General features: G+C 53.4%; 2 protein-coding genes and 1 pseudogene across 2 annotated transcripts; all 3 read left to right on the top strand.

The window, feature by feature from the left end:
- On the top strand, positions 1–1221 carry LOC107294075 (GTPase IMAP family member 2-like). Its single transcript, XM_015823281.1, has 2 exons — positions 1–633; positions 1186–1221. Exons 1-2 carry the CDS (start codon positions 1–3, stop codon positions 1219–1221), a joined length of 669 nt encoding a protein of 222 aa, XP_015678767.1.
- A 492-nt stretch (positions 1222–1713) lies between these two features.
- Positions 1714–16919, top strand: LOC114923078 (GTPase IMAP family member 8-like). Its single transcript, XM_029285532.1, has 9 exons — positions 1714–1741; positions 5726–6342; positions 6858–6885; positions 8508–9124; positions 11314–11352; positions 11490–11544; positions 12490–13103; positions 15878–15959; positions 16858–16919. Exons 1-9 carry the CDS (start codon positions 1714–1716, stop codon positions 16917–16919), a joined length of 2142 nt encoding a protein of 713 aa, XP_029141365.1.
- A 111-nt stretch (positions 16920–17030) lies between these two features.
- LOC107294073 lies at positions 17031–19278 on the top strand (annotated as a pseudogene).
- The last annotated feature ends 6174 nt before the right edge of the window (positions 19279–25452 follow it).

The following is a 25452-nucleotide window of genomic DNA, read 5'->3' as shown; positions in this document are numbered from 1 at the left end:
ATGTCTTCCAAACCCACAGGGGATGCCGCCGAACTCCGACTCATCCTGGTGGGAAAGTCCAGAGTAGGGAAGAGCACCACAGGCAACACCATCCTCGCCCGGAAAGAGTTCGAGTCCCTGGGGGAAAAGGCCACCACCATGAGGTGCCAAAGGGGTCAAAGAAGATGGCAGGACAGGAAGATCTCCGTGGTCGACACACCCAACATTTTCAATTCCGAAAACCACAGTGAGATGGTGCAAAATGAGATCACGGCTTGCGTCGAACTCTCCCAGCCTGGCCCCCACGCCCTGATCTTTGTGACCCAGGTGGGGCGCTTCACCGCCGAAGATGTGACAGCTGCAAAACGGGTCTGGGATATCTTTGAGGCCAAATCGGCCAGGCACACGATCGTCCTCTTCACCCGCAAGGAGGATTTGAGAGGGGAATCCCTGCAGGAGTACGTCCAAAAGCCGGACAACCGCAATCTGCGGGAGCTGATCCAGAGGTGTGGGAACCGCTACTGTGGCTTCAACAACATGGCCGCGGGAGTTGAGTGGCAGGCGCAGGTCTCGGAGCTGATGGAGATGGTGCAGAGAGTCGTTTTCGAGAACGGGGGGAGACACTACGTCAACTGGCTTTACCAGTTGTCCACGGTACGGGGTCAGCGTGTCAAAGAGCAGAATCAAATGTTCTCATGTTAGGACAGGCAATCAGGGAGGGAGGAGGGTGGTTAATGGGTGGAGAGCATGCAATGCCCCCCCCAAGAAAGGGGTCCCCCAGCTCTACTTCCCCCTTTTCTCCTCCACCTGTATCTCCTGCCATCTCTTCCCTCTGCCCTCCTTTTTTTCCTTCCTCGGTCCCTTCAGAACATCTGAACCCCGCCCTCCCCCAGTTAGCTGGGGGGCAGTGGTGGGATTCCAATATGTGAACAACCGGTTCTCTGTGTGGATGCCGCGTCCGGAAGTCCATTCTGGGCCTCGGCAACAAAAAATCAGCTACCGGTTCTACCGAACCGACTGAATCCCACCACTGGTTGGAGGGGCTCCAGAGCAGCTTCTGGGCGATGCCTTGAATGGGGTGGGGGACCAGGTTGCTGTTTCTGGGCACGAGCGTGGCGGCAGCTGGCCCCCTGCCCCACTGGACACGCCGAGGCCTCTGGGAGTCGAGAGCCCCGTCTGACCCGTGTTTCCTTTCCACTCTTCCAGACAGCTACGGATGAGGAGGCCAAGCCGGGTAAGTGAGGAGGCCACGTGTGGCATTTGGGGGGGGGGCTGAAGAGTAACAAAGAGGATTCAGAAGCTGGAGGCTAAAACATCGGAAGATCGGGTGCAGGAATTGGGATTGGCCATTCTAGAGAAAAGAAGGAAGGGAGGGGACTAGATAGCAGGATTCCAGTATTTGGGGGGCTGCCACAAACAGCACTCCTGACTAGCACTGATGATGTTACCTACATTGGGTCATGAAACGTCTGCAAGAAAACCACCCAGTTCAGAGGTCCACCGAGGACCCCCATTCCTCCTCCTCCTCCTCCTCCTCCTCCTCCTCCTCCTCCTCCCTATATCCTGATCTTGAGGCAGACTAGGTGCTGCCTGAAACCTAGAGTCAAACACAAGCTAAGGATCAGTCTGGATGAGACACACACACAAACACACACACCCGGCTTCTATCCAGCTCCTGTTTCCCTGATGGATGCTCCTCTTTGTCCCCCGGATGGAAAATGGAAAGAAGTGACGATGGACATTACGGCAGCAGGGAGACCAGGTAATTCTTCTCATCTCCTTGACGTAGGAGGGGTCCCTTAGCACAAGGGATCCCAAACATTTGGGTACCAGGGACCGGTTCCGTGGAGAGGGGTTTTCCTGTGGACCGGGGGGTGCGTTGGTTTCGTGTGCTTCGCTTATTTGCGTGGCCCGGTTGCCGACATGCTGTGGACCAGTGGCAGTTCAGGGACCGGGGTTTGGGAACCCCTGTCTTAACAGCTGTTTTACATTATGGTGGATCACCCCCCCAAAAAATTACTTAAGATCGGATCCTAAAATTACAGTCCCTGCAGCACCCCAATGGTCATTTGCACTTCTGACTGACCCCAAGGACACTGCAGTACCCCCTACCTATTCTACCCATCCCGCCACATCACTTCAAGCATTTCCCTTCCCCAAAACGTTCCTGCTGGTCTTTCTCCTTCCACACCAGGTCCCCCTAAACCAGGGGTCGGCAACCATAAGCACTCAAAGAGCCACTTGGACCCGTTTCCCACAGAAAAGAAAACACTGGGAGCTGCAAAACCTGCGTGCGCACATGCGCGCGCACCAGTGGGGGGGCCTTGATTGAAGAGTTTAATTAAAAAGAAATAGAGGCTGTTGTGCATGAGTTCTCTCTCTCCCTCTCCCTCTCTCCCTCTCTCTCTCTTTGTCTCCCTCCCTCTCTCCCCCCCTTCTCCCTCTCTCCGATCTTCTGCTCACCTGGCAAGCTGGCTTCACGTTGTTCTCCAACAAGCTGACACACATTCTTATTGAGCTGGCTCTCTCCTGCCCTTAGGTCTGCCACTCCTCTTCCCCCACTCAGTGAAAGAGAGAGAGGGAGGGAGGCAGAGAGAGAGAGAGAGAGAGAGAGAGAGAGAGAGAGAGAGAGAGAGAGAGAGAGAGTGAGTGTGTGTGTGAGAGAGAGTGTGTGTGAGAGTGTGTGTGTGAGAGAGTGTGTGTGTGAGAGAGGCACGTGCAATTCCCTTCTCTCTCTCTCTCTCTCTCTCTCTCTGTGTGTGTGTGTGTGTGTGTGTGTGTGTGTTTGTGTAAAAAAGAGAGTGGCCTCACGCTGTTCTCAGACAAGCGGACAAGCTTATTGGGCAGGGCTCCTGCCTTTGCTGCTGCTTCCTGCTTCCTGCACAGACGCAGCAAAGGCAGGAGCCCCGCCCAATAAACTTGTCAGCTTGTCTGAGAACAGCGTGAGGCCACTCTCTTTTTTACACACACACACACACACAGAGAGAGAGAGAGAGAGAGAGAGAGAGAAAGGGAAGGGAAGGGAAGGGAAGGGAAGCGCAAGTGCCTCTCTCTGTCTCTGTCTCTCTCTCTGCAAATGGCAGAGGAGACTGGGAGCCTCAGGAGAAGGCTCAAAGAGCCACATGCAGCTCCGGAGCCAAGGGTTGCTGACCCGTGGCCTAGTGTCTAGGGCAGGGGTCGGCAACCATAAACACTCAAAGAGCCACTTGGACCCGTTTCCCACAGAAAAGAAAACACTGGGAGCTGCAAAACTTGCGTGCGCACATGCGCGCGCACCAGAGGGGAGCCTTGATTGAAGAGTTTAATTAAAAAGAAATAGAGGGTGCTGTGCATCTCTCTCTTTCTCTCCCTCTCTCTCTCCTCTCCCCCTCTTTTTCTCTCTCTCTCTCTCTCCCTCTCTCTCTCTTCTCTCCCTCAGTCTCTCTCTCTCTCCCCCCCTCTCCCTCTCTCTCCAATCTTCTGATCACCTGGTAAGCTGGCTTCCTGCTGTTCTCCAACAAGCTGACACACATTCTTATTGAGCTGGCTCTCTCCTGCCCTTCCTGCTTCCTGCAGAGATGCAGCCAAGGCAGGAGCCCCGCCCAATAAGCTTGTCAGCTCGTCGGAGAACAGCATGAGGCCACTCTCTTTTTTACACACAAACACACACACACAGAGAGAGAGAGAGAGAGAGAGAAGGGAAGCGCAAGTGCCTCTCTCTGTCTCTCTCTCTCTGCAAATGGCAGAGGAGGCTGGGAGCCACAGGAGAAGACTCAAAGAGCCACATGCGGCTCTGGAGCCGACCTGTGCCCTAAACGTTTTCCTCTGGCTTCAATCGGATGCTCACACACCACTAGGCTCCTACATTCCACCGCCCTTAGCAGTAGCAATAGCACTTATATATCACTTCACAGTACTTCAGAGCCCCCTCTAAGCGGTTTACAGAGTCGCTTTATTGACCCCCCATATTTTAGCGACCACGGAAGGACAGAAGAGCTGAGTCAACCCTAACCCTAACCACCGACGACCCCCAATCCTCCTCCTCCTCCTCCTCCTCCTCCTCTTCCTCCTCCTCCTCCTCTTCCTCCCTAAATCCTGATCTAGAGGCAGACTAGGTGCTGCCTGAAACCTAGAGTCAAACACAAGCTAAGGATCAGTCTGGCTGAGACACACACACAAACACACACACACCACTTCTATCCAGCTCCAGTTCCCCTGATGGATGCTCCTCTCTGTCCTCCGGACAGAGAATGGGAAGACCTGTTGGACGTTACGGCAGGCGGCAGACCAGGTAATTCTTCTCATCTCCTTGACGTAGGACGGGTCTCTTATCACAGTGGCCCCCAAACATTGGGGCCCCCGGGGACCAGTTTCCGTGGAGAGGGGTTTTTCTGTGGACCGTGTGTGTGTTTGTGTATATGTGTGTGCTGGCTTCGTGCGCTTCGCTTATTTGCGTGGCCCGGTTGCCAGCAGACTAGGTGCTGCCTGAAACGTAGAGTCAAACACAAGGTAAGGATCAATCTGGATGAGAAATACACAAACCAACACACATCCCCGGCTCCTATCTAGTTCCAGATTCCGTGATTGATGCTCCTCTTCGTTCTACGGATGGAGAACGGGAAGAATTGATGATGGAAGGTACGGCATCAGGGAGACATTGACGTAGGATGGGTTTCTTGGCATAGTGGCCCCCAAACGTTTGGGCACCAGGGACCGGTTAGGTGGAGAGGGGTTTTCCTGTGGACTGTGCGCGTGTGCTGGTTTTGTGTGCTTCGCTTATTTGAGTGGCCCAGTTGCCGGCATGCTGTGGACCGGTGACAGTTCAGGGACCCTGTCTTAACGGCTGTTTTACATTATGGTGGATCCCACCCAAAAAAGGTTACTTCAGATCCGATCCTAAAATTACAGTCCCTGCAGCACCCCAATGGTCATTTGCACTTCTGACTGACCCCAAGGACACTGCAGTACCCCCTACCTATTCTACCCATCCCGCCATGTGGTCACTGCGAGCATTTCCCTTCCGCAACAAGTTCCCGCTGGACTTTCTCCTTCTACAGCAGGTCCCCGTAAATATTTCCCTCTGGCTTCAATCGGATCCTCACACACCCCTAGGCTCCTACATTCCACCTTCCTTAACAGTAGCAATATCACTTATATAGCGCTTCACAGTACTTCAGAGCCCCCTCTAAGCGGTTTACAGAGTCGCCTTAGTGATCCCCCCAAATTTTAGCGACCACGGAAGGACAGAAGAGCTGAGTCAACCTTGAGCCAGTCAGCATCAAACTCCTGACAGTGGGCAGAGTTTGCCTGCAATGCTGCATTCTACCCACTGTGCCACCAGCGGTCATGGTGGTGCAGTAGAGGCTGTTGAACAGGGGGTCGGACTAGAAGACCTCCAAGTTTCCTTCCAATATTACTCTCGTACCCTGGCCCGGGGCCATCGTCACTCAGCACATACCAGCAGCCATGAGCCTCCTCACAGCTCAGTTTCAATTTGCTTGGCTCCAGCTTTGCTCATGGGGGCTGGACACAGTGGCTATATTCGGACATCTGCTAAAGTGGGATTCGCACGTTCAGGGAATCTGCATGGCTGAGCACCCATTTTAGCAACTCTGGGAGATTCAGATGAGAATATCACAGAACCACTTCCGGACAGGGGTGACTCTTTTCCAAACTTGTCCCCATTTCCAGCCTGCTCAATGACACCCCGACATGTTGTGAGAAATATCTCGATTCCTTTTTGTAATTTCGTCTTCCAAACTCACAGGGGAGGACACCGAACTCCGGCTGATCCTGGTGGGGAAGACCGGAGGCGGGAAGAGCACCACGGGCAACACCATCCTCGGCCAGCCAGTGTTCAAGTCCATCTTGTCAACAAAGACCACCATCCTGAAGTGTCAAAGGGGTCAAGGAAGATGGCAGAACAGGAAGATCTCCGTGGTCGACACACCTGACATTTTTGATTCTAAAAACCACAGTGAGACTGTGCAACGCGAGATCGGGGCTTGCATCGACCTCTCCAGGCCTGGCCCCCACGCCCTGATCTTTGTGACCCAGGTGGGACGCTTCACCGCCGAAGATGTGACAGCTGCAAAACGGGTCTGGGATATCTTTGGGGACGAATCCGCCAGGCACACGATTATCCTCTTTACCCGCGAGGAGGATTTGAGAGGGGAATCCCTGCAGAAGTATGTCCGAAAGTCTGACAACTGCAAACTGCGGGAGCTGACCTGGCGGTGCGGGGACCGCTACTGTGGCTTCAGCAACAAGGTTGCAGGAGGCGAGCAGCAGAAGCAGGTCTCGTTGCTGATGGAGATGGTGCAGAGAGTCGTTTCGGAGAACGGGGGAAGACACTACGTCATCCCGCTGCACAAGGGGCCCAAGGTAGGGGAATCAGCATGTCATAGACTAGAATGAAATGGCAAAGTCACAACTGGGGGAGGGTGGTGCTCTTTCTGCCCATTTACACAAGAGCAAGGGGTTCCCTACTCTCTGGGAGACCCCAAAGGGTGGGTGGGACAGCCAAGACCCTCACGTTAGGACAGGCAATCGGGAGAGGGTGGTTAATGGGTGGAGAGCATGCAACGCCCCTCCAAAAAAGAGTCCTCCAGCTCTATTTCCCCTTTTTCTCCTCCACCTGTATCCCCTGCCGTCCCTTCCCTCTCCCTGCCCCTCCTTTCTTCCCTTCCTTGGTCCCTTCAGAGCATCTGAACCCTTCCCCCCATTAGCTGGGGGGCTCCAGAACAGCTTCTGGGTGATGCCTTGAATGGGGTGGGGGACCAGGCCGCGGTTCCTAGGCATAAACAGGGTGGCAGCTGGCTCCCTTCCCCATTGGACACGCCGAGGCCTCTGGGCGTCGTGTCCCTTGTCTGACCGGTGTTTCCTTTGTACTCTTCCAGGCAGCCACGGATGAAGAGGCCATGCCGGGTAAGTGAGGAGGGAGGCTGAAGAGCAACAAAGAAGATTCGGGTGCTGGAGGCCAAAACATTGGACGAACGGGTGCAAGATTTGGGGTTTGGCCAGTCTAGAGAAAAGAAGGACTGGGGGGGGGGAGGACACAATAGCAGCATTCCAATATTTGGGGGGGGGGCTGCCACAAACAGCACTCCTCACTAGCCCTGATGACGTTCCCTAGTTGGGTCATGAAATGTCTGCAACGAAGCCATCAAGCTCAGAGAGCACCAGGAACCGCACAGTCGTCCTCCTCCTCCTCCTCCTCCTCCTCCTCCTCCTCCTCCTCTATATATATATACTGATCTTGAGGCAGACTAGGTGCTGCCTGAAACCTAGAGTCAAACACAAGCTAAGGATCAGTCTGGATGAGACACGCACACACCAACACACATCTCCGGCTTCTATCCAGTTCCAGATTCCGTGATTGATGCTCCTCTTCGTCCTATGGATGGAAAATGCAAAGAAGTGACGATGGAAGGTACGGCAGCAGGGAGACATTGGTGTAGGACGGGTCTCTTAGCACAGTGGCCCCCAAACGTTTGGGCACCAGGGACCGGTTCCGTGGAGAGGGGTTTTTCTGTGGACCGGGGGATGCGTTGGTTTCAGGTGCTTTGCTTATTTGCGTGGCCCGGTTGCCGGCATGCTGTGGACCAGTGGCGATTCAGGGACCGGGGCTTGGGGACCCTTGTTTTAACAACTGTTTTACATTATGGTGGATCACCCCCCCAAAAAAAGTTACTTAAGATCGGATCCTAAAATTACAGTCCCTGCAGCACCCCAATGGTCATTTGCACTTGTGACTGACCCCAAGGACACTGCACTACCCCCTACCTATTCTACCCCTCCCGCCACGGGGTCACTGCGAGCATTTCCCTTCCGCAACAAGTTCCCGTTGGACTTTCTCTTTCCACAGCAGGTCCCCCTAAATGTTTCCCTCTGGCTTCATTCGGATCCTCACACAACCCTATGCTCATACCTTCCACCTCCCTTAGCAATAGCACTTATATAGCGCTTCAGAGTACTTCAGAGCCCCCTCTTAGCGGTTTACAGAGTTGCCATATTGGCCCCCCACATTTTAGCGACCACGGAAGGACGGAAGAGCTCAGTCAACCTTGAGCCAGTCAGCATCGAACTCCTGGCAGTGGGCAGAGTTTGCCTGCATTCTACGACTGTGCCACCAGCGATCATGGTGGTGCAGTAGAGCAGAAGGTCGGACTAGAAGACCTCCAAGGTCCCTTCCAATATTACTCCCATACCCTGGCTCGGGGCCATCGTCACACAGCACACACCAGCAGCCCTGAGCCTCCTCACAACTCAGTCTCAATTTGCTTGGCTATAGCTTTGCTCGTGGGGGCTGGACACAGTGGCTGTATTCGGACATCTGCTAAAGTGGGATTCGCACGTTCGGGGAATCTGCACGGCTGAGCACCCATTTTAGCAACTCCGGGAGATTCATATGAAAATATCACTGAACCACTTCCGGGCAGGGATGACTCTTTCCCAAAGTTGTCCCCATTTCCAGCCTGATCAATGACACCCCAACATGTGAGAAATATCTCGATTCCTTTTTGTAACGTCGTCTTCCAAACTCGCAGGGGAGGACGCCGAACTCTGGATGATCCTGGTGGGAAAGTCCGGAGGCGGGAAGAGCGCTACAGGCAACACCATCCTCGGCCGGAGGGTGTTCAAGTCCGTCTTGTCAGCAAAAACCACCACCCTGAAGTGCCAAAGGGGTCAAGGAAGATGGAAGGACAGGATGATCTCCGTGGTCGACACACCCAACATTTTCGATTCTGAAAACCACAGTGGGATTGTGCAAAATGAGATCACGGCTTGCGTCGAACTCTCCCAGCAAGGCCCCCATGCCCTGATCTTTGTGACCCAGGTGGGTCGCTTCACCGCCGAAGATGTGACAGCCGCAAAGCGGGTCTGGGGTATTTTTGGGAACGAGTCGGCCAGGCGCACGATCGTCCTCTTCACCTGCAGGGAGGATTTGGGAGAGGAATCCCTGCAGGAGTACGTCCGAAATTCCGACAACCGCGAACTGCGGGACCTGATCCAGCAGTGCGGGGACCGCTTCTGTGGCTTCAACAACAAGGCCACAGGAGTCGAGTGGCAGGCGCAGGTCTCAGAGCTGATGGGGACAGTGCAGAGAGTCGTTTCGGAGAACAGGGGAAGACACTACGCCATCCATCTGCCCAAGGTGCCCAAGGTACGGGATCAGCGTGTCATAGAGTAGAATCAAATGGCAAAGTGGAACTGGGCGAGGGCGATGCTCTTTCTGCCCGTTTACACGAGAGCAGGGGATCCCTCCTCTCTGGGAGACCCCAATGGATGGGTGGGACAGCCGAGACCCTCATGTTAGGACAGGCAATCGTGGGGAGGTGAATGGCTGGAGGTTAGTAGCCGAGATCCATTCATTAGGAACCGGATGGCTGAATCGCTCAGGATCCCTTCTTCCTGGTTAGCCAAGGAAGGCAGAGAAGTGGGGGGAGAACAAGGGAGGGGACTTAGCTACAAGTGGGACACAGAAGCACCTCTGTTGTTGGGGGGGAGTTCTGGGTAATTTGGGGAGGGGGCTTTCTCCTTTTCTGAAGTTTCTGCTGTGTTCTGTCCAGGCAGTCAAACAAGGGGAGAGCTGGAATCAAGGATAGGGAGGGGAGACCTTCTTCCTAACTCTCCACCCACCCACAGGACCCCCAATCCCATCTCCTCCCTCCCCTAGGAACCTTTCCAGTGAGATTCCCAATTCTGGCCCTCCTGGAGGGGACAGGCTCTTTTGTCTGGATGGTCAAGGGGGGGTACTGTTCCTGGCTGGAGGCTCCAGTTGTGGTGTCCAATGAGGCACCTTTCCTGAAAGCCTTTCAGGGACTGGGGCGGGGGGAGGGCATTTGGGTGAAGCCCCAGCACTGAAAGTCCCCATCCAGGAAAGGCGAAGGAGGAAGTGGGCAGGCATGTGCATTTGTGTGTGTGTGTCTGTTTGTGTGTATCTCTGTGTGTATGGGTAAGCATTTTGGGGGAACCAAACCAAAGGGTTACTAGGGGACGCGGCCGGATCTTCACCACGGAGCCTTATCCTCAGCGGAAGGAAATAAATTCTCTAGATTCTTCCCCCCCAGCCCCCCACAACAGTCCCCAACACCAAAAACCTATGGGGTAACAGAGTCCCCAGCCTGTCTCATCCTCTGCTGGTGAAGAGAGGAACTGCATCCAGTGCGACTCACGTCTAAAAGCCCTGAATGGCAAGGATAGTATTCATAATACTATAGGAAAAGGGGCCCCCATCCATTTGGGAACTCCAAGAAAGCTTCAGCAGGGGCCCCCTCACTGTGACTGCTGCCTCTGCCCCACTGCTCTGGGCAGTGGGGTCCTTCCTCAGCCAAACCAGAACAGGCACCTCTGGACCACCGTCGATGGACAGAGTGTGGGCTGTGCCCACATTCGGCCTCTTGGGGGAGCCCTAGTTGTCCTGCTTGTCCGCCAGCTGTTCTTCCAGGATGGAGCTGGCGTGTCGTGTTTGGGGGTCTGTGCGGGACACAGGACGAAGGAATCTGTCTTCTTGCGCGAAATAAGCCAGGAGTAAACACAGTAAACAGTGGTCTATAGGAAATGGTGGTTTATCTTACACTATCTACAATATCATACACCAGGAGCAATCTACACACACGTGCTAATAGAGCAGGATCCAACATACCAGAGTTACAGCAGGAAACAGAAGAGAGAGAACACATCAGCAGAGCCTTCCTTTTATACAAAGGCTCTTAAAGAGACACAGACCCTGCTGACTCATTCCCATGGTTACAATTTACAGCTGGTTAACGGTTCAATCATGACCTTGACAGAATCCCCTTCCCCAAACTCTTTACAGGGGTAGTCTTGGCGAGCAGTAGGGGTAGTCCTCGGCTTACCGACCATAAGTGAGCCCAAAATGTACGTTGCTAAGGGAGAAACTGGTTAAGGGAGTTTGCCCAATTTGATGCCTTTTCCTGCCACAATCATTCAGGGAATCGCTGCAGTTGTTCAGTCCCCCAGTTAAAGCGAATCTGGCTTCCCCCTTCAGTTCGCTTGTCAGAAGGTTGCAAAAGGGGATCACGTGACCCCGGGACACTGCGACCATCATAAATACGAGTCAGTTGTCAAGCATCCAAATACCAATCACGTGACCCCGGGGGATGCTGCAACGGGTCGTCGGTGTGAAAAAACGGTCATTCTTTTCAGTGGTGTCGTAACTTTGATCGCTACATGAAGTGTTGTAACTCGAAAACTACCTGTACACACAATGTAATCAGTGTACTGATGTTGGAGAGGGGAAGACTCCTGGAAAAGGGGGTCCAGGAAGGGGTGTGAACAGTCTTCCAGGGCAGCTGACTGATGTATCACTCGGTCTCCTGTGTCCTCCAGATGATTCAGGATCAGGATGAATTTGCCTCAAAACCGGCAGTGAGGGAGGGAGTAACCCTTTTTTAACTCCCTCCCCCCAATTCTTGCCTGGGTCTCCTGGTGGGAGGGGAGTTCCTGGCAACCTCCGAGCAAGGCCAGTCTCTCCGTTGGCTGATTCTGTTTTGCTTTTCATCCAGAAATCCCCAGATTCATCCTGTGCCAATCGTCCGGAAATGGCTGAAAGCATCCGAGGTAAAGTCTGTAACTCCTGGGGGTGGGATTGGGTGGGACCCGCTGTCCTGGGTGGAGGGCGGAGGAGGTCAACCGTCCTCGGTTAGACAGCAAAAGAAACTCCTAGGACAGTGGTGGCGAACCTATGGCACCCGTGCCAGAGGCAGCACTCTCTGTGGGCACGTGCGTTGTCGCCCCACCCTACCTCTCCCCGTGGCCCCCTCCTCACCAGCAGCCTCCTCCGAAGGAGAGTTGCCCCTGGGCACAGTCCGCAACGAGCAGCGCAGCCAAAGACATGGCAGCCGGGCAGCGGGGACAGGACTCCGCCCTCGTGCCCCATCGTGTGCCGATGATGCTGCAGGGCATGGGCAGAGGGCATGGTTGTTATGGTGCTGCTGGTCTGCCTGGTCGATCTGTGGCGGGCCGTGGAGGTGGTGGCTGGCCCTGCAGGTGGGCGGGGTGGGGGCAGGGCAGGGCAAGCCGGAGTAGGGTGGCGGGGCAGTTTTTGGGCACTCCATCACTGTCCTAGGACATTTATTTTTTACCAAGAGAATAAACTATACTGAAGGTTCCATGTGTTTACAGAAGGAGAGAAGCCGGTTTTAACGATTTCGCGCACAAACAGCATCCGAGAGTTTTTCCTCCCTCCCCCACGGTCCTCCCACTGTCCATGGTCCACCGATCGTTGGCATTCACTTTGTTTTGGGAACGATACGACTGCCTCGGACTTTCCCAGCTGAACGACCTTGTCGTGTTGGGTTCGTCTCAGGCTTTCAGCCAGGCTCACTTGCATTCCTCTTTTCCCTCCCTCACCTTCCGGTGCCTTTCCTTCCCCACCCCGTCCCATTACCGTTGTCCGGATGCGAACGAAGCTGCGTAGCGAGTCAACCATGACAAACGAGCTGTGATGGCCGTACGCTGACTGACCGATTCCCCTTCTTGTCTCCTCTCCCCTTTGGATTGTAGGGCCCGAACGGCGGATTGTCCTCGTGGGTGGAATCAGAAGTGGGAAAAGTGCGACGGGAAACACCATCCTGGGAAGCAAGGTCTTTGGGATACCACCTATGTCAGATACAAAAAGTTGCCAAAAAGAGGAGATAGTGTGGAACGGCAGGAGGATTGTGGTGGTCGATACGCCTGGCTTCCGAGACACCTTGCATCCAGAAGGGGCAAATGCTGCTGAAGTGAGCGAGTGGGTGAAGTTATGCTCCCCGGGTCCCCACGTTATTCTCTGGGTCATGCGCCCTGGCTGTTTCTCCCAGGAGAAGGATGTGGCTCGGATGATCAAAGGGATTTTCAGTCAGAAAGGCAGGAATTATATGATCATCCTGTTCACCGACAAATATAAGCCGAAAGGTCGTTCTCTTGAAACTTTCACCTTTTTCCAAGATAAAAAGGAGTATATTGCTGAATGTGGGAACCGCTACCTGGCCTTCAACAACACGGCCAGAGGAAACGAACGGGAGGCTCAGATGGACGAACTGATGAAGATGATTGACCGGCTCGTATATGAGAACGGAGATGCTGTTTATTACACGGAGGACATGCTGAAGAAAGACATAGAGAACTTCAAAAAACCCGTGCCTCCTCCTTGTGTCCAATTGTCTAACACAGGCCTTTCCCCACCTTTTCACAGATTGTACCGCCTTTAGGACATGACAATATTCGAGTACCACCAGTGGCTTAGCAAGGTGTGAAAAACTTGATGAGCAAAAAAAAACAAACGGGAAAAAAGTGATAAAAGTACACCCACTTACCACACTTTTAGTGGGAAACTTGTGCCTATTTCCCTGACGTTAATCGGTCAGTGTTTTTTCATTAAAATGTTCCTTCAAGTTGCGGTGTGATGTCAATTCTAGACGGTTGTGGACTTCATGAAAGCAGCACAGCGCTTTATACATTTATCTCCCTTCTTCACGAAAAACGCTACCGGCTCTGTTTGTGTTTTGTTGTAAAATGTCTCTGGATCCGAGAAGGCTTTGTGGAATGCCTGCATAATACTTCATTGCAGATAACGCAAACAGGAAGCTGCTGGTCGTTTTTTGTCCATGAAATAAAATCCAGACTTCAAATAATCTTCACTTTATTGTCGATTTGGTGCCAGTTTTAATTTCTTCGGTAGAGGTTCCTTTGCTGAATCACCTTCTGATGAATATATGATGATTTTCTCCGTATATATTAATATGCACCATTACCTTGGTGGTCAGGTGGCTGGTTGGTCCTTCTTCCTCTCTCCTCTTTTTCTCCTCACCCGTACTTGCAAAGGCCGCTGGCTCGGTCTCTCACGTTGCTTGCAAAGGCCGCTCACTTGGTCTCTCACTCATGTTGCTCACAAGGGCGCTCGCTCAGTCTCTCACATCGCTTGCAAAGGCCTCTCGCTCGGTCTCTCATGTTGCTCGCAAAGGCCGCTCGCTTGGTCTCTCTCACTCCCCCATCACTCGCAAAGGCCGCTCAGTCAATCTCTCACTCATGTTGCTCACAAGGACGCTTGCTCGGTCTCTCACATCACTTGCAAAGGCCTCTCGCTCGGTCTCTCATGTTGCTCACAAAGGCCGCTCGCTTGGTCTCTCACTCCCCCATCACTCGCAAAGGCCTCTTGCTCGGTCTCTCACTCCCCCGTCGCTGACAAAGGGCACTCGCTCGGTCTCTCATTCCCTCACGTTGCTTGCAAAGGCCACTTGCTTGGTCTCTCTCACCCATTGCTTGCAAAGGCCTCTCGCTCGGTCTCTCACTCCCTGTCGCTTGCAAAAGCTGCTCGCTTGGTCTCTCTCTCACTCCCCCGTCGCTCACAAAGGCCATTTATTCAATCTCTCACATCACTCGCAAAGACCTCTTGCTTGGTCTCTCACTCATGTCGCTCACAAAGGGCACTCGCTTGGTCTCTCACGTCGCTTGCAAAGGCTGCTCCCTCAGCCTCACGTCGCTTGCAAAGGCCGCTCGCTCAGTCTCTCATTCCCTCACGTTGCTCGCAAAGGCCGCTTGCTCGGTCTCTCTCACTCACCCGTCGCTCGCAAAGGCCGCTCGCTCGGTCTCTCACTCACCTCGCTTGGAAAGGCCCCTCTCTCTCACTCTCTCCTCACCACTTCGCTAACAAAAGCCTCTTCTCTCTCTTCGTGTGTTTTTTTTCTCTCCCCCTCCCGCCAAAACCTCCTTTTATAGCTTCTCGTCTCTCTGCCCTCCTCGTCCTCTTCCTCCTCCTCCTCCTTTTCTCTTCTGGATACACTGGAGGCTCCAATTAGCATGTAGCTACGTGCATCGATCCTGGAGCTTCTGCCAAGCCCTGCAGTCCAGCTGATTTCCTCCAGGACTGTGCAGAGCCATTTTAGCTCATTCCCCCTCCCGCTACACTTGGCTAGAGATTGCATACCACCTGCCAGGTGCTAAAGTACCACTGCTGGTACACGTACCACCGGTTGAAAAGCCCTGTTCTAATCCAACACCCCCCCTGCTCAAGACCCTCTACTATTTCAGATAAATGTCTGTCCAGTCTCTTCTTAAAAGCCTCCAGTGATGGCGCACCACAACTTCTGAAGGCAAGTTCGGTTCCACTGGTTCCACTGGGTGCCTGGAGGCTGTGGGGGCCTGGATGGGGGGGCAGCAGGCGTCAGCTGATCCCTGGCAAGACCCAATGGCTTTGACGACACGGGGATTTGGGATACGGGACTTTGTCATCTTTGACTCTGGATAGGGTGACCCTTCCAGATCAATTCTGGTGGGCTGATTGTCTCCCAGTTGACATCAGGGCAGTTAAAGTCTCATTTGGTCCACTTCAAGCTGTTCCCATCACTCGTCCCTGTGTTGTCCTCCGTCGCTGCCTCTGGAAAGCTGCATTCGGTCTTCGTACTTCTTCCCCTTTGCCTGCAGTTTGGCCGCTGCTCTTGACTCAGCTGTTTTGATGGTTTCCTCTGAGGACCCCCTGTGCTTTTCCTCTGGCTTCTTGTGTGGTGTTCCTCTTCTGCAGTTCCAGTAATGGCTGACTGAATACCTTGCCCCAGTTCATCAGCGCATAGAATCGGAGACGGGTGACGTTGAGGGGCTTGGCACAAACTCTTGATGGTCGTAATTCGGTCATGGACCACTGAGAAGCTTTTCACTGCTCTAGCAAGTGGATTGTAAGCAGGTTGCTTCCAATAAACACAACTCCACTTGTTTCTCTGGCATCGTGTCCTGAATAATAGGCAATAGTGAAATCCTCAGACAGGACAAAGCCATTGTCCAACCGTGCAGTTCACCATCACCAAGGAGATCCGTATCCAACCTGATTGTCTCATGTCGGACAATATCGAATTTATCCTGACAATCCTCTGAGATTCCATGTGGCTCTCCTGTGTATCTCTGTGTCTTGGCCCCACAGGAACCTGATTCGGAGGAGGAGGAGGGGGAGTTGGAACCGGGACCATCTGATGCTGCCCCAGGCCCCTCAGGCATTGGGAGAGGTAGTTGACCGGACAGAGAGCTGCCTGCTTTCATAGACACAGGGGACGATTGGCTGCTGACTGCCAGTGGTGCTGATAGACAGCAGATCCCCTCTGATGAGGAACAGCTGCCTCCAATGCTCGATCCAAGGGCAGGGAGAGTGGAGCGTAGGCAAGCTCAGAGAAGGGTTGCAAGGCTACTCATGAGGAGATCGCCGCACCCCTCCTCGAAAGGAACACCTGGAAAGATAATCCATGGGGGAGTGAGTCTTGGCCAGGAACCATTGTTTGCTTTGGCTTAGACCAGTGATGGCGAACCTTTTAGAGACCGAGTGCCCAAAACCCACCCCCCGCCGCTGCTCTGTCTCCCCTCCTGCCTGCTCCACCCCTGCCCCACCCGCCTGCAGGGCCACACACCATCTCCATGGCCTGCCGCAGCAGATAACCCAGGCAGCCCTGCAGCGTCATGGCAGCCACGCCCTCTGCCCACTCCCCGCAGCATCGTCTGCACACTATGGAGCGCGAGGGCGGAGTCTTGTCCCTGCTGCCTGGCTATGTCCTTGGCTGCGCTGCTCCGTGCAGGCCGCGCCCGGGGGGTTGACTCTCTTCTGGTGAGGAGGAGGCTGTGGGGAGAAACGGGGCTGGGGCGACGGCACGCGTGCCCACAGAGAGGGCTCCGAGTGCCGCCTCTGGCACACGTGCCATAGGTTCGCCACCACTGGCTTAGACTCCCCCAGCTTTGACTCGGGCTTTGACTTTGCCTGGTGGACTAAAGTTTGCTTCATGGACTCACTTAGCTGGGTGGACTGGACATTGGAACCCTGGACCCGTGTGAACATTAACTCTTTGAAAAGCATGAAAAATTGCCAATTCATGCAAATGCCCGTCAACATCCTGGGCCTCTGCATCTCTCCCGAAGGTGTGGAGACAGATCCTGAGAAATTGGAGGCACTGCAGGTCTGGGAGACCCAAGCCGGGTGAAGGATAGGCAACAGCTCTTGGGCTTCGCGAACTACTACCGTACGTTCATTCCCTGCTTTGACCGCACCCCTTTCCAACCTGTTACCAGAGGGGGTGAAATTCCACTGGGGCATGGCAGAGCAGGATGCCTTTGATGCCATAAAAGTTGCCTTAGCCATGAAGCACATCCTGAAGCATCCCAATCTGGCAAGGCCGTTCGTGGTGGAGATGGATGCATCGGATATTGCCATCGGCGCTGTTCTCCTGCAAGCTTATGCTCCTTCAGGTACCCTGTTCTTTTGTGCCTTCTACTGCATGATGTTGCATGCAGCGGAAAGGAACTACACAATATAGGACAATGAACTGCTGGCCGTGAAGGTGGCCTTTGAGACCTGGTGGCACCATTTGGAAGGTGCCTGGCATCAAATTGAGGTTCAGATCAATCATCACAATCTGGAGCATTTGCAGACAGCCTGGACTCTGAACCAGAGACACCAAGCTACCACCATCTAACAGAGCCGCCACTGCATTGGTCGTGATGGATATGTTCACTAAAATGTCCCATTTTATCCCATGTTTGGGACTACCCCAGCTCGGTCCATGGCTCAGTTATTCATTCGCCATGTGTTCCAGCTGCACGGTCTGCCAGACCGGGCTATGTCAGATCGAGGAGCACAATTCATGGCGTGGTTCTGGCAAGCTTGCTGACCAGGACTTAAGGGACAGTATCAATATACAGATGGCCCCTCTGTCTCTGGTCACTTATAGTCCTGGATGCAGGATCATGAAAGGACAGCAAGGATAACACCCAATGTCCTAACCCACCCAAGAACATACAATATCTTTAGGGGACACCCGAATAGGAACCTGTTTAGCTACTTTTGCTTTCTCCCTTCTTATCTACAGTGTGCCAGACTTACTGGGTGAAATCTTTATCTTATGTGTGTCAGCTTTGCTGGATGGGTTGCTTATGTAATTATACAGAATAAATACAAAGATTTCTTGTCATTCGTGTTGTGGATTCCTTTTTGCAACATTGTCTTCCAAACTCACGGGGCAGGACGCCGAGCTCCGGCTGATCCTGGTGGGGAAGACCGGAGGTGGGAAGAGCACCACAGGCAATACCATCCTCGGCCAGCCAGTCCATCCTGCAGCCAAACGCCACCACCTTGAAGTGCCAAAGGGGTCAAGGAATCTGGCAAGACAGGAAGATCTACGTGGTCGACACACCCAACATTTCCGATTCCGAAAACCACAGTGAGATTGTGCAAAATGAGATCACGGCTTGCATCGAACTCTCCCGGCCTGGCCCCCACGGCCTGATCTTTGGGGCCCAGGTGGGGCGCTCCACCGCCGAAGATGTGACAGCTGCAAAACATGTCCAGGATATCTTTGAGGCCGCATTGGCCAGGCACACGATTGTCCTCTTCACCTGCAAGGAGGATTTGAGAGAGGAATCCCTGCAGGAGTACGTCCGAAATCTGCGGGAGCTGATCCGGCAGTGTGGGAACTGTTTTTGTGGCTTCAACAACAAGGCCACAGGAGTCGAGTGGCAGGCGCAGGTGTCGGAGCTGATGGAGATGGTGCAGAGAGTCATTTTCGAGAACGGGGAAAGACACTACATCAGCTGGATGTACGAGTTCCCCATGGTACGGGACCAGCATGCCACAGAGCAGAATCAAATGGCAGCGTGGAACTGGGCAAGGGCAGTGCTCCTTCTGGGCATCTGGTGGAGCTGCTCCGTTTACACGATAACAAGGGGTCTCTCCTCTCTGGGAGACCCCAATGGGTGGGTGGGACAGCAGAGACCCTCATGTTAGGACAGGCAATCGGGGAGGGAGAAGGGTGGTTAATGGGTGGAGAGCATGCAATGCCCCCCCAAGAAAGGGGTCTCCCAGCTCTATTTCCTCTTTTTCTCCTCCACCTGTGTCCCCCACCATCCCTTCCTTCTCCCCCTCCCTCCCTGCCCCTCCTTTCCTCCCTTCCTTGGTCCCTTCAGAACATCTCAACCCTCCCCCCCCCGGTTAGCTGGGGGCAGTGGTGGGATTCAAATATGTGAATAACCAGTTCTCTGTGTGGATGCTGCTTCCGGAAGTCCATTCTGGGCCTGGGCAACAAAAAATTAGCTACCGGTTCTGCCGAACTGGTGCAACCGGCTGAATCCCACCACTGGCTGGGGGCTCCAGAGCAGCTTCTGGGTGCTGCCCTGAATGGGGTGGGGGACCAGGCTGCGGTTTCTGGGCATTAAACGGGGTGGCAGCTGGCTCTCTGCCACACTGGACATGCCGAGGCCTCTGGGAGTTGAGAGCCCTGTCTGACCCGTGTTTCCTTTCCACTCTTCCAGGCAGCTACGGATGAGGAGGCCAAGCCGGGTAAGTGAGGAGGCCACGTCTGGCGTTTGGGGGACTGAAGAGCAACAAAGAAGATTAGGAGGCTGGAGGCTAAAACATCGGAAAAACGGGTGCAGGAATTGGGCTTGGCCAGTCTAGAGAAAAGAAGGAATGGGGGGGGGACTAGTTAGCAGGATTCCACTATTTGGGGAGCTGCCACTCCTCACTAGCACTGCTCACGTTACCTACACTGGGTCATGAAACGTCTGCAAGAAAACCACCCAGCTCAGAGGACCACCGAGGACCCCCATTCCTCCTCCTCCTCCTCCTCCTCCTCTATATATATATACTGATCTTGAGGCAGACTAGGTGCTGCCTGAAACCTAGAGTCAAACACAAGCTAAGGTAGCAGTCTGGATGAGACATGCACACACCAACACACATCCCATGACCAAGCGAGCGGCCTTTGCGAGCAACATGAGAGACCAAGCGAGAGGCCTTTTGCGAGCGACGTGAGAGACCAAGTGAGCACCCTTGTGAGCAACATGAGTGAGAGACCGAGTGAGCGGCCTTTGCAAGCAACGTGAGAGACCGAGCCAGCGGCCTTTGCAAATACGGGTGAGGAGAAAAAGAGGCGAGAGGAAGAAGGGCCAACCAGCCACCTGACCACCAAGGTAATGGTGCATATTAATATATATGGAGAAAATCATCATATATTCATCAGAAGGTGATTCAGCAAAGGAACCTCTACTGAAGAAATTAAAACTGGCACCAAATCGACAATAAAGTGAAGATTATTTGAAGTCTAGGATTTTATTTCATGGAAGAAAACGACCAGCAGCTTCCTGTTTGCGTTATCTGCAACGAAGTATTGTCCAGGCATTCCACAAAGCCTTCTCGGATCCAGAGACATTTTACAACAAAACAAAGCTGTCATAGCATTACTGTCGTTTGGTTCCACGTACTTGTGCGAGAAGGCGTTCCTTTATTAACGTGAATTAAAAACTAAGGAAAGGAATTGTCTTCAGTTGGAATCTGACTTAATTCTACCAGGAAGCTCTCTTCATCCATGAGCGCAAAGATTAACGTCAGGGAAACAGGCACAAGTTTCCCACTAAAAGTGTGGTAAGTAGGTGTACTTTGATCACTTTCTTCCGGGGTTTTTTTTTCTTTTTTTGCTCATCAAGTTTTAGACACTGTAGACAATTGAACACAAGGAGGAGGCACGGGTTTTTTGGAGTTCTCTATGTCTTTCTTCAGCATGTCCTCCGTGTAATAAACAGCATCTCCGTTCTCATATACGAGCCGGTCAATCATCTTCATCAGTTCGTCCATCTGAGCCTCCCGTTCGTTTCCTCTGGCCGTGTTGTTGAAGGCCAGGTAGCGGTTCCCACATTCAGCAATATACTCCTTATTATCTTGGAAAAAGGTGAAAGTTTCAAGAGAACGACCTTTCGGCTTATATTTGTCGGTGAACAGGATGATCATATAATTCCTGCCTTTCTGACTGAAAATCCCTTTGATCATCCGAGCCACATCCTTCTCCTGGGAGAAACAGCCAGGGCGCATGACGCAGAGAATAACGTGGGGACCCGGGGAGCATAACTTCACCCACTCGCTCACTTCAGCAGCATTTGCCCCTTCTGGATGCAAGGTCTCTCGGAAGCCAGGCGTATCGACCACCACAATCCTCCTGCCGTTCCACACTATCTCCTCTTTTTGGCAACTTTTTGTATCTGACATAGGTGGTATCCCAAAGACCTTGCTTCCCAGGATGGTGTTTCCCGTCGCACTTTTCCCACTTCTGATTCCACCCATGAGGACAATCCGCCGTTCGGGCCCTACAATCCAAAGGGGAGAGGAGACAAGAAGGGGAATCGGTCAGTCAGCGTACGGCCATCACAGCTCGTCTGTCATGGTTGACTCGCTACGCAGCTTCGTTTGCATCCGGACAACGGTAACGGGACAGGGTGGGGAAGGAAAGGCACCGGAAGGTGAGGGAGGGAAAAGAGGAATGCAAGTGAGCCTGGCTGAAAGCCTGAGACGGACCCAACACAACAAGGTCATTCAGCTGGGAAAGTCCGAGGCAGTCGGATCGTTCCCAAAACAAAGTGAATGCCAACGATCGGTGGACCATGGACAGTGGGAGGACCGTGGGGAGGGAGGAAAAACTCTTGGATGCTGTTTGTGTGGGAAATCATTAGAACCGGCTTCTCTCCTTCTGTAAACACATGGAACCTTCAGTATAGTTTATTCTCTTGGTAAAAAATAAATGTCCTAGGACAGTGATGGAGTGCCCAAAAATTGCCCCGCCGCCCTGCTCCGGCCTACCCTACCCTGCCCCGCCCCCCACCCTGCCCCGCCCACCCGCAGGGCCAGCCACCACCTCCACGGCCCGCCACGGATCGACCAGGCGGACCAGCAGCACCATAACAGCCATGCCTTCTGCCCACGCCCTGCAACATCATCGGCACACGATGGGGCACGAGGGCGGAGTCCTGTCCCCGCTGCCCGGCTGCCATGTCTTTGGCTGCGCTGCTCGTTGCGGACTGTGCCCAGGGGCAACTCTCCTTCGGGGGAGGCTGCTGGTGAGGAGGGGGCCACGGGGAGAGGTAGGGCTGGGGCGACAGCACACATGCCCACAGAGAGGGCTCCGAGTGCCGCCTCTGGCACGGGTGTCATAGGTTCGCCACCACTGTCCTAGGAGTTTCTTTTGCTGTCTAACCGAGCGGGACAGTTGACCTCCTCCGCCCTCCACCCGGGACAGCGAGTCCCACCCAATCCCACCCCCCCCAGGGGTTACAGACTTTACCTCGGATGCTTTCAGCCATTTCCAGACGATTGGCACAGGATGAATCTGGGGATTTCTGGATGAAAAGCGAAACAGAATCAGCCAACAGAGAGACTGGCCTTGCTCAGAGGTTGCCAGGAACTCTCCTCCCCCCAGGAGACCCAGGCAGGAATTGGGGGGAGGGAGCTAAAAGATGGTTACCCCCTCCCTCGCCGCCGGTTTTGAGGCAAATTCATCCTGATCCTGTACCATCTGGAGGACACAGGAGATCGACTGGTACATCAGTCAGCTGCCCTGGAAGACTGTTCACACCCCTTCCTGAACCCCCTTTTCCAGGAGTTCCCCTCTCCAACATCAATACACTGATTACATTGTGTGTACAGGTAGTTTTCGAGTTACAACACTTCATGTAGCGATCAAAGTTACGACACCACTGAAAAGAATGACCGTTTTTTCACACCGACGACCGTTGCAGCGTCCCCCGGGGGTCACGTGGTTGGTATTTGGATGCTTGACAACTGACTCGTATTTATGACAGGGTCACATGATCCCCTTTTGCGACCTTCTGATAAGCGAACTGAAGGGGGAAGCCAGATTCGCTTTAACAACGGGGGGACTGAACACCTGCAGCGATTCCCTGAATGATTGTGGCAGGAAAAGGCATCAAATTGGGCAAACTCCCTTAACCAGTTTCTCCCTTAGCAACATACATTTTGGGATCACTTATGGTCGGTAAGCCGAGGACTACCCCTACTGCTCGCCAAGACTACCCCTGTAAAGAGTTTGGGGAAGGGGATTCTGTCAAGGTCATGATTGAACAGCTAACCAGCTGTAAATTGTAATCATGGGAATGAGTCAGCAGGGTCTGTGTCTCTTTAAGAGCCTTTGTATAAAAGGAAGGCTCTGCTGATGTGTTCTCTCTCTTCCGTTTCCTGCTGTAACTCTGGTGTGTTGGATCCTGCTCTATTAGCACGTGTGTGTAGATTGCTCCTGGTGTATGATATTGTAGATAGTGTAAGATAAACCACCATTTCCTATAGACCACTGTTTACTGTGTTTACTCCTGGCTTATCTCGCGCAAGAAGACAGATTCCTTCATCCTGTGTCCCGCACAGACCCCCAAACACGACATGCCAGCTCCATCCCGGAAGAACAGCTGGTGGACAAGCAGGACAACTAGGGCTCCCCCAAGAGGGGAAGTATTATGAATACTATCCTTGCCATTCAGGGCTTTTAGATGTGAGTCGCACTGGATGCAGTTCCTCTCTTCACCAGCAGAGGGTGAGGCAGGCTGGGGACTCTGTTACCCCATAGGTTTTTGGTGTTGGGGACTCTTGTGGGGGGCTGGGGGGGAAGAATCTAGAGAATTCCAGCTCTCCCCTTGTTTGACTGCCTGGACAGAACACAGCAGAAACTTCAGAAAAGAAGAAAGCCCCCTCCCCAAATTACCCAGAACTCCCCCCCAACAACAGGGGTGCTTCTGTGTCCCACTTGTAGCTAAGTCCCCTCCCTTGTTCTCCCCCCACTTCTCTGCCTTCCTTGGCTAACAAGGAAGAAGGGATACTGAGCGATTCAGCCATCCGGTTCCTAATGAATGGATCTCGGCTACTAACCTCCAGCATTCACCTCCCCCCGATTGCCTGTCCTAACATGAGGGTCTCGGCTGTCCCACCCACCCATTGGGGTCTCCCAGAGAGGAGGGACCCCCTGCTCTTGTGTAAACGGGCAGAAAGAGCATCGCCCTCCCCCAGTTCCACTTTGCCATTTGATTCTACTCTATGACACGCTGATCCCGTACCTTGGGCACCTTGGGCAGGCGGATGACGTAGTGTCTTCCCCTGTTCTCCCAAACGACTCTCTGCACCGTCCCCATCAGCTCCGAGACCTGCGCCTGCCACTCGACTCCTGTGGCCTTGTTGTTGAAGCCACAGAAACGATTCCCGCACTGTTGGATCAGCTCCCGCAGATTGCGGTTGGGGGAATTTCGGACGTACTCCTGCAGGGATTCCCCTCTCAAATCCTCCTTGCAGGTGAAGAGGACGATCGTGTACCTGGCGGACTCGTCCCCAAAGATATCCCGGACACCCTTTGCAGCTGTCACATCTTTGGCAGCGAAGCGTCCCACCTGGGTCACAAAGATCAAGGCATGGGGGCCAGGCCAGGAGAGTTCGACACAAGCCGTGATCTCATTTTGCACAGTCTCGTTGTGGTTTTCAGAATTGAAAATGTCGGGTGTATCGACCACAGAGACCTTCCTGCCCTGCCAGCTTCCTTGACTCCTTTGACACTTCAGGGTGGTGGTGTTTGACTCCAGGATGGACTTGAACACCGGCCGGCCGAGGATGGTATTGCCCGTAGCGCTCTTCCCACCTCCGGTCTTCCCCACCAGGATCAGCCGGAGTTCGGCGTCCTCCCCTGCAAATTTGGAAGACAATGTTGCACAAAGGAATCCACAACATGTTAGGGTGTCATTGACAGGCTGGAAATGGGGACCACTTTGGAAAAGAGCCACCCCTGCCCTGCAGTGCTTCAGTGATGTTTTCATAGGAATCTCCCAGAGTTGCTGCAATGGGCTGCTCATCCATGCAGATTCCCACCCCACCCCACCCTATTCCATTCTATGGTGAGCCATAGTAGTGCAGTGGTAATATGCAGCATTGCAGGATAATTCTGTCAACAGCCAAGTGTTCGATCCTGATCATCTCAAGGTTGACTCAACCTTCCATCCTTCCAAGAGTGGTAAATGAGGACCCAGATGATTGGGAGCAACAGGCTGTCTCTGTAAACCACTTAGAGAGGGCTGTAAAACACTGTGAAGCGGTATATAAGTCTGGATAAGTCAGTGCTATTGCTGTTGCTAAGGGAGGTGGAAGGTATGAGCCTAGGGGTGTGTGAGAATCTGATTAAAGCCAGAGGGAAACCTTTATGGGGACCTGGTGTGGAAGACCAGCGGGAAGTTGTTGGGAACCAGGTGGTGGGACGGGTAGAATAAGTGGGGGGTCCTGCTGTGTCCTTGGGGTCAGTCCCAAGTACAAATGATCCGGACATAAGTAACTTTTTTTTAGGGATGGGGTCCACCATAATGTAAAACAGCTGTTAAGATAGGGTTCCCCAACCCCCGGTCCATGGACCGGTAGGACAAGAAGCAACGGATGGAAACTAATCCAGGAGAGAAGCAACCTGGAATTAAGGAGGCATTTCCTGACCAATTGTTCTGTCCGCTGTCACTTGGTGGAACGAGTTGCCTTCAGAGGTTGTGGGTGCTCTGTCACTGGAGGTTTTCAAGAAGAGATTGGACAACTATTTGTCTGGGATGGTACAGGATCTTCTGCCGTGGGCAGGCGGTTGGACTAGAAGATCTCCACGGTCCCTTCTGACACTACCTCCTATGCTCTTCTGAACGCGCACAAAGGCCTCCGAATTGTCAGGTTAG

Source organism: Protobothrops mucrosquamatus, unplaced genomic scaffold (assembly GCF_001527695.2).
Source record: "Protobothrops mucrosquamatus isolate PMUCROS unplaced genomic scaffold, P.Mucros_1.0 scaffold1823, whole genome shotgun sequence".
In the NCBI taxonomy this organism is placed as follows: Eukaryota; Metazoa; Chordata; class Lepidosauria; order Squamata; family Viperidae; genus Protobothrops; species Protobothrops mucrosquamatus.
The sequence above is the reverse complement of the archived record's forward strand: the minus strand, read 5'-3'. Positions and strand labels throughout refer to the sequence as shown.

Bases quoted from the DNA above. Each gene is read 5' to 3' on its own strand.
- LOC114923078 (XM_029285532.1), top strand. From the start codon at position 1,714: ATGGACATTACGGCAGCAGGGAGACCAG. The intron at 9,125-11,313 runs GTACGGGATCAG...TGTGTCCTCCAG, and splicing joins ATCTGCCCAAGGTGCCCAAG to ATGATTCAGGATCAGGATGA. The intron at 11,545-12,489 runs GTAAAGTCTGTA...TTTGGATTGTAG, and splicing joins AATGGCTGAAAGCATCCGAG to GGCCCGAACGGCGGATTGTC.
- LOC107294075 (XM_015823281.1), top strand. From the start codon at position 1: ATGTCTTCCAAACCCACAGGGGATGCCGCCGAACTCCGACTCATCCTG. The intron at 634-1,185 runs GTACGGGGTCAG...CCACTCTTCCAG, and splicing joins GGCTTTACCAGTTGTCCACG to ACAGCTACGGATGAGGAGGC.